This window comes from Atractosteus spatula, chromosome 14 (genome assembly GCF_055471065.1).
Source record: "Atractosteus spatula isolate fAtrSpa1 chromosome 14, fAtrSpa1.hap1, whole genome shotgun sequence".
Lineage (NCBI taxonomy): Eukaryota > Metazoa > Chordata > Actinopteri > Semionotiformes > Lepisosteidae > Atractosteus > Atractosteus spatula.
The window spans coordinates 17,998,316-18,015,583 of NC_142719.1; the positions used below are offsets into that span (position 1 = coordinate 17,998,316).

A 17,268-nucleotide genomic window follows, 5' to 3' on the forward strand; every position below is an offset into this window, starting at 1 on the left:
GCCGCTAACCGACTAGCACCCCGCACCCCCGCGGCCTCGAGCTTGGCCCGTTTCCCGGAGCAACACAACCAGTAGTCAAGGCCGACGAGTGGTAGTAATTAAATATACCATAATTAACAGAACAGTCTCGTTAAATATCAGAATATTACTACTATTTTAATAATATTCAGAGGTTTGAACCCACCCCCCAGAAATCTTAACACATTTCCATTATAAAACTGGATGGCTTAAAAACCATTAGCAAACGTGGACAATAGGCTTTGATAACATTTCTCAATTTGGTTAATTTCCAACCTATGTGGTATCCTGAGGCACTTCTAAAGGTAAAAGAGAGAGAATGGCAAATCACATATTGTACACATTGCCGACATCTTGTTACAATGATACAACTTTCAGTAGAACAGCTTTAAATACAAATAGTAGAAGCGGGTGGTGAGCTACACTTACAGAAAGTGTAACGCACCATTCTTTTTTGCATATCCGAGGGTTGGAAAAACCTGCAGTGTCGCCTCGCATCCAAACATAAATACCCTCACAGGCACAGTCAAGTCACACAGTGGTTCCCACCAAGAAAGGTCAACAACCATTTAACCACGTCTCTTTATTTTGGTAAAATAAATAGTAATTCAAAATTTATATAACAACTTTATAATCCCAAAAGAATTTTATGAAAATGGTATTGGACCCGATTTAAAAATCTTAAAACGCATTCGTTTTATAGAAGCTTGATGTCAAGTACATTCTGGAAGCGTTACTAAATGTTTTAAAGTGTTTTTAATTGTACAGCAAAGCCTTGGTGTATGACTTCAACACCACAATTTCCTTCATTTTCTACATAAACTCCGTAATAAAAAGCAATATTAGTATTTGACAAATTATAAAAAAAACAATTCTAATAACTAGTAGGAAAATTGAAACATCACGTTGTAATTCGAACATCACTCATAAGGTGGATCATTTAAAAGCAATAAACGTGGAAAACACAATTTATATAAAATTCTCCATTGCTTACTCTGTAATGATGTCTTTTATCGTCTAGTCACAACAAATACTTTTTTTAAAAAAATACACATCCCTGTGAGCCCGTCATGTATTCCTTGTGAATTCACCCAAATGGAATTGAACAGAATCTTCACAAAATCAAAAAAGTTTAAAACAAATTATAAAACTTTAGAATCGTAGTGCAATTTTTTTTTTAAAGTGAGAACAGTGCGATAACAATGATTCTCACTGTTGCGAATAGTTTATCTTCAGAATCCAGACGGACGTCCGGTAAGAAAAAAAGTTAAAACATGTAGAGGCGTTGTCTAAAGAAACGTTGACCCTTTTACAAAAGAAACACGACTGGCATCGGACTTCCAGCTCCGAGTTAGCAGGGTAAGATGACACAAAAGCAAATTTTACACATCCGAAAATCTATCTAAAGCAGGAAAAATGCCAAAGTACGACCAAACCTAAAGAGATGGGCCTGCCTTCCCAAGAGAGTACAGAGCTGCCAGCCAAAATAAAGCAACAAGAACACATTTCTCAGGAGATGCAGCATTTAATTGTAGGTACTTCTCATAAACGGTTAAATTGAGGGTGCCGGTCAAACTTAATTCGCTTTTTGGATTCCTGTGATGACTGTTACCCACCCCTCTCCATTTTTTGTTCTGTCGGGGATTTGGTTATTAGAGAGAAGAAGTCTTTGACTCGTTTTTTTCCCCCTGGCAATTGGTAATAGAATTGAAATGAAGTGCGAAGCGGTCATTCAGCAGTGCGGAGTGGGAGAGGAGAGGCGTAGCTTCATCCGAGCCTTTTTCCTGAAAAGGGTCTGTTCAGCCTAGCCCGCGCTGAGGAGGTGAAGAGTCAGTTCTGTGGTTCATTCTTGGGTGTGACAAGGGAATTTGGAGGCAGAGTCATGCCCGTGGACTCCCCCTCCTTCTCAACATCCCTACCGCCTTGTTACTTCGAGGATATTTTGCAGTACATGGTCATGGACGCCACCATAGCCGCAATCTGCAACAACAAAAGCCACGGGTTTGACTGGCTGTCTGTCTCTCGCTGTATCGCTGTTAAATCAAACCATCCCCTTAGAAGTACAATGTAACAGGAAACACCAAACACCAGTGCTGCTGCAGGTACTGGTAATCCCAAACAGAGTAATAAAATCATCACAGATGATCAAACAGCCAGGAAACATCATTCACCCTTCCCACCTCGCTTTGAGTTTTGTGAATAGTATAACATCAATAATGATCACTGAGCATTTCCTAAAACTATTTAAACACCTAACACGTATTGGCCCAGCGGACCAGCTTTTAAAACTGAGAGCTAGAGGGAGCAATTGAAGGCTGTTTTGTTTACACAAAGGGTTGTAGGGGTCGGGAACATAATGCCCAGACATATTCTTGAAACCAATTCTTTAAGATCCTTCCAGAAATGTCTGGACAAGATCTCTGGATTAATAAGATACTAGCAACTGAATGAGCAAGATGGGTCTGAATGAACTAACCACTTCTTATGTTTTTATAACAGAGGCTAAAAGATAAAATGTGGTTGATGCTGGAGAATATTTTAAATATATGCACAAATATCATGTGTTTTCTAGCCAAAAAAAGAAATTAGGTTTTATTTGCCCCCTCCACTGCATTATACCTGCAGAATAAAATGCCAAGATGGCACAGCAATTTCTACAAGATTTCAATTTGGTGTTCGCTTATACTCGGCGGGGACAACGCTGTTGTGTTTTCTGCCGTTTCTTTGCTTTGCCAGATTCGGAAACTTTCCATCCTCTCTTGAATAAGCCCTGGCTTATCAGTGGGCAGAAAACAAGCCGGCTCCCCAATTTCACCCGATTTCCTACAAAGCGAGAGTCTGAGCTCCGGAAGTGGGGAAGGCCGGCGCGCGTCTCCGTGGCAACGAGGCTCCTACCTCCAGAGCAGCGATGCCCAGGGCGACCGCCCCCAGGACGACAGCGTTCTTCTTCACAAACTCCACCAAAGCAGTGAAACACCCCTTCACGGCCTGGGGGCGCAGGGAGAGGTGGTCAGAGAGGTGGCCAAGTGGAGTGTGGGAGCGAGAGAGAGATGGAAAGAGACCAAGAGAGAGGGAGAGAGGGAGTGGTCTAAGTGTTGACAATGTCCCATGTGTATGACATTCCCTTGCAGTGTAAATATCCGTAGGTGTTGTGTCGATTGTATGCTCTTTGGCAACACTGTAATTCATCAGTCATGCCAATAAAGCTGGTTGAAATGAACTGAATCGAGAGAGAGAGTAACAGACCGAGTGAGGAGTGGGAAATCTGTACTCTGAACTCCGCTAGTCTCATTTATCTCCTCAACTTAAAATTAAACCAACTATGAGGCTTCGGAGCTTTGCAAAAAAAAAACTTGCACTGCTCTTCAGCACAATTTCTGCTTTTTTTCTGGTTTGCTCAACTAGATAACAGATTAAGTAGACAAATACTTAAGTTAATTAAAAATGAGTCTGTCGTGAAACTGCTTTCCGTTGCAGACTAGAATTTACTTGAGTGAATCTGGTCAAAGACAAAAGAGCGCGGTGGCAGAGAGGGCCGTGGGGGGGGCGTGTGTGAAGGAAGGAAAAACTGAGAATGAATTACCGAGCTGGACACGGTACTGCTGTCGCACGGCTGAGTTTCGCAGCACTGCTCCGGATACATTTTGTAGGCATTCACAAAGGAAGAGTTCGTGAAATCGGTGTAGTTATTGAATCCGCAGCACTTAAACTGAAGAAAGAAAAAAAGAACACTTAAGACTTTTTACTGCCTCTTTGGTAAAAAAAAAACCTTTAAAAAAATTGTTTCTTTCTAAGACTGCAGCCAAGCATCTAATCAATAGATCTATTCCAGAAAAAAAATATTTAGTCGGTAGTACTAATGTCTCTATATAAATACATGTTCAGTTTCTGGAGAAATTAGAGCCATATATTTTAAAAAAGGTGTTTTTACAATCTTTAACATGTCACTAAATTTTATTCGTCTATCCATCCTCTAACCGACTTATCCAATACAGCCTCAAAAGGGAACCAGAACCTGTCCCAGCAAGCAACGGGGCGCACCCTCAATGGGATGCCAGTACATTGCAGGGCACACACAGACACAGACACACCAGGGCCAGTTTTCAAGGAAGCCAGTTAACCTACCAGCGTGTCTTTGGACTGTGGGAGGAAACTGGAACAACTGGAGCAAACCCACGTAAACATGGGGGGAACATGCAAACTCCACACAAATCCAAGATCTCGAATTGACCCCAAGGTCCCAGCAATGAGGCAGCATCGCTAACCACTGTGCCACACTGCCCCCTCAAATTACCTTTCATTTATAGTCTTACTTGCATTTATAGGCACTAAATTCATTTTTATACTTGACTTAGCTGGAGAAGGTACTTAATAAGCAAGACTAATGAAGTTGCCATGGTCATTTATGAAGATATTAAAACTTAAATAGTTCCTTGGCCCTATCAGTACCTCTTTCATGGTGTTGTTCCAGATGGTGGTGATGTCCGACTGAAATCCATAGGTCTTCTTGAGATCCTTCACCACCTCTTCACCTCCCTTCCTTATCAGCTCCTCCGCCTGCCATCACAAAACACCACAAACAAGCCATTTTACTGTCATGGTAACAATCTCAATTTAAATTAAGAATGAATAACGAACCATTTCAATTAGTTCGAACTAGCGCTTTTCTTGAAAGGCTACAGGCACCCTTTGTGAACTCACTATGTTGTTTAAGTTTTAAGTTACTAAAGAATAAAGAGATTGACCGAACAATGGGACGGTCCAAAATGACTTCTTATCGAGACAATGAGGCTCCTACCTTCTTCCAGATATTTTGTTCTTCACCCTTTTTCTCAGATATTCCTCTCCCCCACAGCGAACAGTTCACTATAAACCCCAGACTGAAATCAGTAACTACTCGTAGTTGACTCACAGGCCAGCAGATTGGCCCGCAGGGCTGCCAGAGCTCTTTATTGGTGGGATGCAATTACAAATCTTGGGGGCACGCACATATTTGGGGCCCCCTTTGAGATCAGCAGTTCTCAGCTATGGCCCAGGGCAAGAGTCAAGTGTCCTGTGATTGAAATTCCAAATGACCTCTTACATAACTGGGCAGATTAAAACTCTTAACTAAACCTCTATTTCAAACTGAAGTGTTTTTTTCCCTGTTACATTACTTTGTGATCCTGATTACATTTTAAGTTCTGGTTGTGTTTGTCTTGTTAGTAATAAGGCACATCTCTCCTTTAGTCTCAATTTATGTGATAATTGAACCTTTTTACATCCGTGAGATACGCTCTACCTGCAATATTGGGCTGCAAAAAATGGAAAAATCTCAGTATGTTAGCATTAAAACCTTTATTAATTCTTTGTAGATAGTGAAATAAATCTTAGTGGAGTTGTAATACAAGTGGAAGGCTAAGTCTGTCCCTAAATCTGGGCATATTAAATGTTTCCAGGATATGAATAAAAAGTTTAAATATAACTATATAAGTGAGTTCTAGCTTTGATCATTTTTTTATTAAAATCCTTTCTCCTCTAGTTTCGGTTTATATTAAAATTGAGACTTTTTTAGTATGTTGAAATATTTCTATTAAAGGGCATGACATACGCTGTGTCTGCAATATTAGGCTGCAAAAAGATTAGACCAAAACAGAATTGAAACCCATCATTTAATTCCTTGCAAACAATGCATCTCGTTTGGGTTTAATCTAACCTTTTTACATCACTTAGTGAAAGTGCTAATGATGGGCATGATATACACTGTATCTGCAATACTGAGCTCCAAACAAAATGGAAAATACAGAGCCTGTTGGAGTTGTGTTTATTGCAGGAGTTTCAGATTTAGGGCTGTTTCCTAGTGTGTCTGGACTTAGTTACTGTTACCCTGCCAATTTACAGCCCTTATGAGGTGACCAAATAAAGTTAACCAGCTGATGAGTGACTGATCTGGGGTTTTTTTTCTAAAATTTCTGATTTAATAAAAAAACAACTTAAAGCACATTCCCAGAGGTCATGTGAAGAATCCTTCGATCTTCACCGGCTACGTTTGTCTGTCCACAGTCTAAGACTCCCTGTAGGCCTCCGATCTGGTATACAAGCCTGCGACAGGACCCATGAAGGACAGAGCAGGACCAGACGGCCGATCAGAAGACCACTCACCAGGGGGGAGAAGACGAGGACCACCACAGCGCCAGCCACCTCAGCAATGAAGATTATGAGGACAATGATGAAGAACTGGGGAGAGACGGGAGGGAACAGAGTGAGAACCGTTCCTGATATGTACTTATTTTTGTTACATTAAGTGTGCATAAATAAATGAGTGCAATTTTGGATGTTACACAGTGTCTTATAATATAAAGCACAACTTTAAAACCTGTGGGAAAACTGCATAGCCACATCTCAAGGCATATTTTTAAATGCTTATATATGGCCTGGCCACCACTTGAGCAATGCGCAGTACCTCTTAGTAAGGGGCGGTGCCAGAAGATGAGGGGTGGAGCCATGTGGGGGTAGGGGGCTGTGCCAGGAGACAGGAATAGGAGGGATGATGAAAGGGGCGGGGCTATGAGTTAACCGGCAGCAATAGGGAGTTAAGGGGTGAATTCAGGGGGCGGGGTCAGGTTTAAGGGGTGGGGCCAGTAGGTAAGGGCTTCCCCATACTCACCAGGAGTAGCATACACTTGCTCTCACGCACAGCTCCGCAGCACCCCAGGAAGCCCATGATTAGCAAGATGGCCCCCACCACGATCAGCAGGTAGCCCACATTGAGCAACTGGCTCAGGGGGGAGGAGCCGTTTCCTATGCGCTCCAGGATGCCACCCAGGGAGCTGCTGTCCACCTTCACCCATATCCCCACGCCCAGGATCACCGCGCCCGCCAGCTGAGGGATGACACCAGACAGAACAACACCATTTAACCCATCTCGTGGCAGCAGAGACACCTGCACCGGACCTGGCCCAGAGAGCCACTGCGGGTCTACAGATCATTCGGTGACTGGTACAGCGTGCTCTGGGGAGAATGTACTGATTAGGGGATGAGAGGCCTGACATTAATTAGGAATTCACTAATTAGGGATCAGGATCTGACATTAAAACAAAGGAAAGGTAGGAAGAGTTTGAGTGAGTCAAAATCCATGGAGTGGAAAGACTGAAAGCAGAAAGAGGAGATTCTGAACATCTAGAGCTGAAAAATGTCACAGAGGTTGGCATCGGGTCAGGAGGTAATCATCGTGGTTTTATAAACCCAGGACAAGGAAGAAGGAAGGAGGAAATGTGGAAAAAAGAACAGTGACCTTAAAACCATGGCAGCTGTGGGTTTTTTTGTTTTCTCCCCTTCTCACGGTTCACTGGCCGGTTCACTGACTCAGCTAGAGTCAACGCGTCACTGTGGACAACACAGGCACATACACACTCGCCCAGAACCGAGCCACGTTTCTGTTTGTGCTTTTCAGTTCTCAGAGAAGACCCCCCCCCGGTCCAATGTTCCCTCTAATTTCTAATGGCCTGAGTGCGCAAAAAAATTCACGTTGTGCAAATTTTTTCCCCAGTGACAAACACTTGTGTGCACTGAATTGAGTGGATGTAAAATTGTAAACCTGAAATTATTTTTTGTTAATATAGTCATCCTCATATAAGCATAGGGATCCAAAACACTGAGATAGAGATTCAACGAGCCCGGTCATTGAGACTGGGTGTCGAGTGACCATGAGGAGTGAGGTACGAGAAGACGAGAGCATAGATATCGATGATCGAGTAGAAGTAATAATGCCCACAGCCAAGTTGGGCCTCTCACAGCCAGTCTCATGTGGTCAATTGAGCATTTTTCAATTGACGACCGTGTTTGTTTTATTATCATTTATTTTTCATTTTTTGTGCGCAGTACAATTTCCTATGTGCGCTGATTTCATAACCTGTGTGCGCGCATTGGCTCTGTCCCCCACCTCAAGGGGAGAATGGGGATGTCCAGACAAGCTGGGGTTCGTCAACACAGGAGAGCTGGTGCCAATATGAGTGCATGAGAGGGGCTACAAACAAAAAGAAGCGATCTGCCTCATCCAACCTGTCTGGAAGTTCAATAGCTAATTGACCTGAGGATCTCATTCATCCTTTCTTGAAAATAAAAGGAAACCGGGTATCATCTTTAACAATATGATTCTGAAAAGTCCATTTGGTTGACTCCGTCAATGCTCTAAGGATCAGGTGCCCTCGTAGTCTCCTCTCTTCAAGACTAAAGAGACACAGCTCCTTAGTGCTGGACATTCCCATAAGTTCCAGTATGCAACTGGCTCCTCTTCATCTGGACTCCCTCCAGAGCAGAATGTGGTGCCCAAAACGGTAAAAGTATTCAAAACGAAGGAGTGGCCTGGCTCTCACTGACATCACTGCCAGTCTGGGGGTGTTCAGGAAGCTGCAGGGGTGACTAAGAGCTGCATTGTTGATCGTAAATGATCCTAGCGACTTCCTGTTTTTTTTTTCCCACACCAGCTAAGCCCCAAATCCGCTATCAGGATTGCTCATTTGGTTGATTTGCACACATTTACAGAAGAGAACACCTGACCGGCCTTATCTCTCCATCTTTCCAGGAACAGGAGAGAAAACCCAAGTTGCTTCCTGGAGACAGCCCTTTGTGGAGCAGTTAAACAGCTCAGGAGCACATTAACCTTGACTGGTGGTGATAACAGCGGGCACAAACACATGTTCCACAGCTTCTCCAGCCCAACCCTTTCCTTCCAGTCCCAGCTGATGTCATCTGCACGATTCCTGCTGTTAGAAAGTTTCTTTTCTTGTCCCTTATCTTTTATGAGAGTGGTTAAAAATAGCCCGGTATATCTGGAGAAGGAGGTCACAAGCAATGTCTACATTCATAGTGCATTTTAAGTGACCTTAAACGATAGCCAGGCCTCAAAATATTACTGCACTCCATCTAGTTCAAGTCACATTTATCTATATTTACAGAATATCACAAAATGTCTTTGGTAGTTTGTAGAATTGTATTTATTTCCTAGTAATCTCAGCAATTTGGCAACATACCATCACTGAGTCTTGGGTTTTTAAAGAGCCCTGGATCAGATCAATATATTTTAAGAACACATGTTGAAACTGATCTCTAGCATCTAAGCAATAGATAATAGATATTATCTGGGCAAGGAGAGAGGTTTTGCTCTGAAAGATGCAATTAGCGCTAAAACCTTGTACTACAGAAATGGGCTCCAAACTATGACAGCTCCTCGAAAAAACATTTCAAGGACCCTGACCAACTGCAATCTTTAAGTCCTTTTGGACATGGAAATCAAATAAGTCCAGTTTGTTTCCTTGCTTTAAAAAAACTAAGCATCTTTACTTAAAGGGGGAGCTGTGATTCATCTGACTTCTTGGAAGAATTGTTACTCTACAGAATCAATACAATGCCTCATAGGAGCTTCTGTATCGAGGAGCTTTGCAGTTTCAGAGAGAGGGTCTTATAAAGACCCGGGTCCAAGCTGTTCCACCAGAAATAAACACAGTGGGGCAGCTGACCACATCACTACAAAAACAAGAATCACAAAAAAAGTCTGAGTGCATTTGCATTGTCTTTGCATGAGAGAAATAAACAAGAGTACCTTTGTTATACTCGTTAAAACAAGTTTACACATATACTTCTGCTCTGGAAAGAAGTCAGAGAAAATGAAACAGAGTTTTTCTCCTCCACCTAATAGAAACGTCTGACTGTCAGGTTAAAAAACATCTCTCCAGGCTTGAGGACAGGAAAGTATAAAAGGAAATTGACTGAAATATTGTAAATCGTATATGGTTGGCCCCAAGCTCAGCAATGGGCAGTGCCAGCAGGATCACAGGCAGTATTAAAGAGAAGGGGTATTTAGGACTGAAAAGTGGAGGCACTTCATTACACAACAAGTGGCAGATGTCTGGATCGAGCCGTCTAGATAAACTGTAGATGCCACTGAGTCCGTGGACAATGTTATTCAAGAAGGTAAATGGATGAGACTGGAGGCTTGATTGGGATCGTTAAACTACTAGCAACCAAACTAGTGAAAGCTAAGAATTCCTTTCTCTGGGTCACTACCCTTCTAGTGTTGCGAGTTCTGGATGAATCAACTTAAAAGTAATCAGTTGATGTTTTTCCCATCTGAGGCTTGACAGAAATCCTCCATCTGTTTGCAGTGGCCTGTTTTACTATCAGAAGTGTTACAAATAATTGGAACTTAAAGATGAAAACATGGAGCTAGGCTTAAACAAGTGGAAGCACCCAGAATTAGAGAAGGAAGATCTGATCAGTGTAATAAAGGGACTGCCATATTGCTTACGCTATAATGCAAAACCAAGAACACTGCCCAGAAAAACCTTAACATTTTCACCACTTTCCTGTTCATTTAACCAACCTGGAACCTTATGTGAAATGTGGCCTGAGAGCTAACACTCCAGACATGGAAGATTCATGAGAGATTTAACTCCAGCTCCTTCTAGAAGTGACAATTTAACACAGCCAATCAATCTATAACCGTGGCTTTTGTAAGGTGTGAGACAGCGCAAATACCCAGAGGATACCCACATAAATATGTGAGAAACATGCAAACTCCACACAGAAGAAGCCTAAAATTACACCCAGGGCACAAGTAATAACACAGATGAACTCAGAGAAAATATTTCACATTAGCCCCCCTCACAAAAACAAACAAACAGACGTTTTGGGTTTCAAGGACTGGAAGATCCGATTGTCTGGCAAGGCTTAAAAATGTAAAACAATTCCAGGCTTACAAAAATGATGCCATTGAAGATGAACATCATGACCTTCAGGAACCCAAAGCAGCCCATCTTTCAGTCTCTTTCTCGTCCTTCCTAAAAAGGGAATAAAAAAACAAACAGGAGCTTAGTTTACCTCTTCCTAAAGACAGACACTAACGGAAAAAGTTCTGACCAACTCTCCAGGGAAGAAAACAGAGGCTCTATACATCCTTCAACCTTAGGAGTGGAACAGGGGGGAACCATTTGAGCGCTGGGCAGGCCTCTGTGCACAACATGCTGCAGAAGGGATGCAGACAAGTGTGCAACAGCAATTTGAGCCCCCCTCCACCTCACCCGCTGACCGACAGCTTCTCAAAAATGACTTTGAACGATCAGCATTTCGTTGTACTGTGAAAAAGAACTGATGCCCATTTAAGAACCCAGAGGGAATACAAAACTGGATCCCCACCTGATACAGTCGACATCCTGAAATATTTTAAACTGCGAGGTGGGGTTAATAAAGATGCTAGTATATACGAGAAGCACGTGACCAAGCTTTAAGGCACGTGTTCAGGTGGTATCGTCATTGCAAAGCTTCTGCTGTTGCTCCAAATGTCAGACCTGAATTTACATTGCATTCAACTCCATCAGCTTGTAAAAGAAGCAGACAGCAGCTGCCCTGTGGACACCCCTCCGACATACAAACTTAAAGCTTTTGGTCAAGGTCCATGAAGGTGGCATAGTGAGAGAAAGAATATGTGAATCATTAGCTCTGCCTTCCTAAGACTGATGCTCTTCCTACTTGGCCCACAACATCATCTCCCTGTGATCTATATACTGAAGCCTTGAAGTCACCCAGACATGACGCAGACCAGGGGTTCGCTATTAACCCAACACTGAGCAGCACAGCTGCTGTCAGCATTAATGTCTAACTGCCTTTCCAGCCGATAGATTTCTGAGGCTTATTTTTAGAGCATGCATGAGGAAACTGTCACTTTCACATTCTCTCATGAGTGTGTACACTTATTTTTTGCCTCGCTCATTTTTTTTTAAATTGTAGAGTATAAATGAAGGTCAAGCATTGATCTAATTGGCTGATCAGCGGGCAGCTTTTCCAAACTGGTCCACGGCAGACTTTGATACCCCCAAACTTTGATCCCTGTACTGATCCTGTTAAATATAAGTAATCAAAGATCTGGCTGCAGCAAACTTCTGCGGCAGACCGCATTGCTGAATCATAAATCTCTCTGCTTTATTAGAGATGTTTTGGGACTTGATGGTTGCCTTGCAATTCTAAAAAAACCATAAAGAAAATATTAGAAGCTGGGGCTACACAAAGCATAGGCAGTCAGTGAGTCACAAAGACCCCACACACATTATCACAATCACACACAGTGATTGGCAGGACCTTAAAAGACAATGTTTCATCACAAGCACACAAGGTATTTTCTCATTAATTAGTGATCGGTTAATGAGTGTTCTCCAACACTGCTTCCTGGCTGCATGCTACAGACTGTTGCCTGGCAACACCAAGCACAATGTTGCCAGGGGTGAATATGTCTGAAAACAACTGATGTTTAAGGCTCAGAGAAACGCACAGTACAACAACAGGGACTGAAGACCAGGGGAATGTAGGGCTGTCATTTATAGTATCAAGGTTGATGAACTGGGCTTTGTGTCCAATAAACTGAGTGTTAATAAAGCTTGTACCTTCAGGTATTACATACAAGTAGTAAAGGAACAAACTGTAATTTGCTTCACTATTAAAACTAAAGATGAGAATGAAATATAAATGTTTTCAGCAGCTTGATAAGTAGTTCATACTTGATTATGTATGAGAGAGAGGGAGGAAATGTTACAATAGTGAGCTGACAACACCAGGCACAAAAGGGAGGAGGCAGAAATACACAAGCTCCTTGCCTTAAGGCCTTGAAGGATCGTGCAGGGTCCATAAAAAGAGAGAGGTGGAGGGCTATTGTTTGTAGAACTGGTGTAAAAGTGCTGCCTGTAAACCACCGAAACCAAGAAACACTATGTACTGATACTAACAAAAGTGCAGCAACACAGACGTGAGCACTGAGCAAGATGACAACTTGGAAAGAACTGGGGATCATAAAACACAAAGCATGCAAATAAAAATGCAAAGCAATTCCAAAGTATAACAGGGAAATCACATTGACCCATGTATCACACAAACACCAACTACACATGCAACCTATATGTGCCCTGTAAAATTTCAGAGTGATAGCCCAGTCAAGGACACTCTGTCCTGACAACTTCATAGAGGGCCGGGGCACATTTATAGTCTTGCTACCTGCCACTGCGCAGTTTGTGTGTCAGTGTGCAGCTTGCAGTCTTGACAAAGAGAACCAGACACTAAAAAACTGTATCAGATGTCCAATTCCCCATGTCTCAGAACAGTGCGCTGTATCTGACCTGTCAGAATGTGAAATGGTGAATCTACAGGCTGTAGTTCCGGCCCTGATCCAAGAGAGCCCCAGTCCAGTAAGCCTTAGGTCACCTGTTTAAGCACGTTTGATCAATAACGGTAGAAGTCTGTCTATGAAAGTGAGTGTTAATAATCATGTTTAAGTATTGTACTTTGGCATGCAAGTAGTAAACTGACTTGAAAACTAAAGATGAGCAGTAAAGACTAAGCTGCTAAGCCTTGCCCCAGTGTATATCGTCCTTCTCCAAGCCGAACTAACGTCTCCTTGTTCCCATGGTTCAGTCACATTTTTATTCCAAATGGATTCTACACCTAGTTAGCAGAAACACGTGTTACAAATGCAAGGTGGGAGGTGATGAACTTGAAGGAGTGGAAGTACCCAGAACAAGATACTAACCACGCTGTCAAAGCACATTCCCTACCTCCCCGAGAAAAAAACATGGAAATCGATATTCTGTTAGTGTCCAGCTGTGTAAGACGGGCCACATGGGCTCCCAACATTTTTCATGTGCCAGGAAACTGCCTGCAGACACTTGACTTGGAATGAGAGCTGGGATCATGTTTTAAGGGGGGGGGGGGGGTTAGTCCTGTGATGCTCTGATGTTCTGTCCTGTCCAAGAGGCGTGTGTGTGGTTGGGGGGGTGGGGTTGACATACTCTGTCCACTTCATTTCAGCCGCAACCCAATTAGCTGCTGGTTCATCCGATGGGCTTACCCTCCTCTCCCTTATAAAGTCATTCTTTGTGGAGGCAGTGTGAGAGCACAGGGTTGTGCTGAAAGTTAAACAAACCAACCGAATTAGCTAACTGTTCAGACAAACCTGTGATTAATTGCCTTCTCCCCCACGCTCTTACATTCAGAGAGAGGGAGGTGGGGGTGGGGGGAGTGCAGCAGCTAAATAAGATAAGGAAAGGGCTTGTTTACATAAAGTCCCAGATAAAAAGTATTAGATTTTTTCATGATTGAGCTGTGCCTGGTCACCTGCTAGCATGGCTTGCCTCTAACACTGCCCAGTACAGATAAACCTCAACAAATAGCCTGTATTCAGACTTATTTACTGGCAACTGAGCTATTGTCTAATTTTGATCTTGATCTTAATCCTGTCAGCTGGGTTACTGATCTTCTCACAAGCTGTATTCTTCCACTGGTTCTCCCCAGGGATGTGCACTGTCTCCCTTAATCTTTGTTCTGTACACAAATGATTGTTATCACCACCCTAGACACAATTAAACTTGCAGACAACTCCCTTATTGTTAGTTTGGTGCAAGCAGATGAGTGGAGCCACAGGCCAGTTGTAGAGGAGTTTGTCACCTGGCCTGAACTATTTGAAGTTGAAACCAGAGACTCTCAAACCCACATTCAACCCTGCATCAGTGCTGAATCAGTGGAAATGGTAGATAAATGTAAGTATTTGAGACAGTTCTAGACTGCAAGTTACTTTTTAGGCAAATTTGGATTCTATTTTCAAAAAAGTGGTACAGTGTCCATTTTTCCTCAAGAAAGATTAAACATTTTAAGGTCAATAATTTGTTGCCGATCATCATCAGTCTTTTATTGAACCAACCTGAACTTCTACCCTGATTTGCTGGTTTGGGAGTCTGAATCTGAGGAGTAAGAACAAACTGGGGACAGCTGTCGAACTGTCAGAAAGTCACTGGTGCCGATCTTTCGGCTTGTCGTACATCTATCAGTTATGAGTCTTGTATAAAACACATTTCACTCAAGAGGAGCCTTCTCACCCCTTGTTTACTGAACAAGTGAAGTCAGTGAAAAAGTGCCATTTTTTAAACACTGGCCAATGTGCCCCAGAACCTGAGAGGGATCCATATTCCTCCTGTGTGTTAAACATGGGTGGTGCAACACTGATCAGCTGCCCTCCTCCTCACAAGTCATGTCTCCAGGGCATCCTTTTCACAAAGTGTCCCGAGCAATGGGGAATCATTTCACCTTCGCAACCGTTTTCAGTGGAATGGGCAGAAAAGCGTTATGTAACTGTAAGGAATAATAATAATACCTCTTTCTCCCAACTGGCTATCCTGTCGAATCCTGCACTGCGGCCGGTCACAAAACCTCTCCAGCAACAGCTTTATTAATCATTAACCAGCTTTCACACGGCCCTGCTCTCCAATCCCAGAGGTCTAGCACACAAGGAACATAGTACTAAGTCCCTCCTGTTATTTTATAAATACAGCTCCTTTCCCCTGACCATGACATTCATCTGTGTTTTAAATGTAGTTGCCTTTTGATGTACCAAAGGTAGAGCTTAAAAACTGTCCTGTACTTTTCCCTGGACTTCAGTAAGAAACACTGATACCTTATCTTTATCTAAGCAGATGACTTCAATTTTAAATACAATTGGTGTTTTAATTCCTTAACTGGTAGGGACTCAAGATAAAACAGCAGCACCTTTTCCCTTAACTTCACGCCAGTGTGTTAAACTGTCCTGTCACACCGGCTCACAATGGAAGATCGACCCACGATGCATTGCAAGTGCTACACAGATCTGAGCTTTGTGAAGACTCAGTTGTGTTAAAAGTGGGAGTGGAGGTGGGGTGGGGAGGATGCAAAAAATGCCCAAGTGCCTGGATCCCAAAACAGTTTATTCTGCCCCTTTTCAGGTTTTCTGTACTTTCCAAGAAACAAACAAGCTTTTAATGCTCACGCTGTCGGTAGGGTCTGCTAAATGGTCTTTACGATTTACGTGCAAATTAAGCAGTTGAACATTTGAATAAGAATAAAAAAAAGCAATGACTTTCACCTGCTGATGTAAACAGAAGCAACCTGTCTGAAATGCTCCTGCCTGAGCTCTTTTCAGCCCGTGGGCTAACTCAGGCAACCCCCAAGAACGTGGGCACAGCTGGTGAAGGGCTGTCCTTGGGGGTTGTGCCCCAGAGCAGATGTTGCCAGAAAAGCTCACCCTCCAATGGTGCCAAAGCGACAGTACAGCCCCACTACAAATAGCTCCCCCCAGACCCGACAAAATAAAGGGAGATCAATAATCACTTCATAATTGGTTATTCAGCAAATTATCAACAGGGGTATTAACACCTGCTGGTGCTGCAGGGGCACTGACAACAGCACCACAGGTCAGAGAAGGAATCAGTTGAGTTACACAGGCATTCCTAGGGGAACCAATTGGGAATCCCCTTATAACAGGGCCCGGAGGATGCTCAGATGCTAAAAAACACAGGGTTGAACCCATCAAATCAGAAGACCTGGACTAAGCGCACGTGGATACAACTAGCTGATGTGCTGAATGTCATTTTATGTAATGGCACAAATTAAAAAACTGAACAAATTTTTCAAAGAGTTCCCAAACACTGTGCTGCCAGAAACAATTTGGCTGATCTCGGCTGCCAAACAAACACTTTAAAAAAAAAACGGGCAAGATCTGAGAGATAACAAACTGGTTCACAAATTCATCAACACATGTCACTGAAGGCCTAATTCTGAAAGCGCACAGAGGAGGTACAAGCAATGGGCATCTGTCCCTCAACACTGAAGTAGAAGAAATCATCACCTCTTCAAGCCAGTTAGAAACCTTTTAACACACACACACACTCTGGATGCTGGGGAAATAAAGTAGCAAAGCAACATAACATTAGGAGCCATACATCCATGAGATTAAGTAACCCAGCAACTCCATCTCAAATAAAAAAAGTAAAATCAGTTTCCTAATCACTAGATTTCTACAAGATAAATGATTTCTCCCCTCCACCAACACCCAGACCCTACTCAACCTATTCCACCAAATCTGGTTCTCAAACACCAAAATCTCAAAGCTACCCTAAACTTCAACTGTCTTACCTCAGTTCAGATCAGGTGCAGGTGTAGCGCAGCTCTGTTTGTGCCCTTTCGGACAGGATCTCCTGATCTTGTATGCTCAGCTACCCACCCCCCCTCTCCCAGGAAAGGAGTGTCTGACTCCCACTTTGTCCCTCCCTGGCAGAGGCGGAGACGAGGGAGCAGGTAGCAGTGAGGTCATCTCCGAGACTCCATCACTGTGGAAATCACTCCCCCCTCTCCCAGCCCACCCCCCCCAGAGAACTGTGCAAACACACTCATTACCTGCGCTAGAGGAGCACTTAACCCATTCAG

The 17,268-nt window shown here is 43.0% G+C and overlaps 1 protein-coding gene across 1 annotated transcript; it reads right to left on the reverse strand.

Annotated features, from left to right (window-relative positions):
- Positions 1–586: 586 nt before the first annotated feature.
- On the reverse strand, positions 587–17,040 carry LOC148820817 (tetraspanin-1-like). Its single transcript, XM_088932742.1, has 8 exons — positions 16,978–17,040; positions 10,755–10,835; positions 6,665–6,880; positions 6,160–6,234; positions 4,468–4,575; positions 3,602–3,727; positions 2,914–3,006; positions 587–1,998 (listed from the first exon to the last, which is right to left on the reverse strand). The coding sequence occupies exons 2-8, from the start codon at positions 10,809–10,811 to the stop codon at positions 1,945–1,947; spliced, it is 729 nt and encodes a 242-aa protein (XP_088788868.1). The 5' UTR covers positions 10,812–10,835; positions 16,978–17,040; the 3' UTR covers positions 587–1,944.
- Between the last annotated feature and the right edge of the window lie 228 nt (positions 17,041–17,268).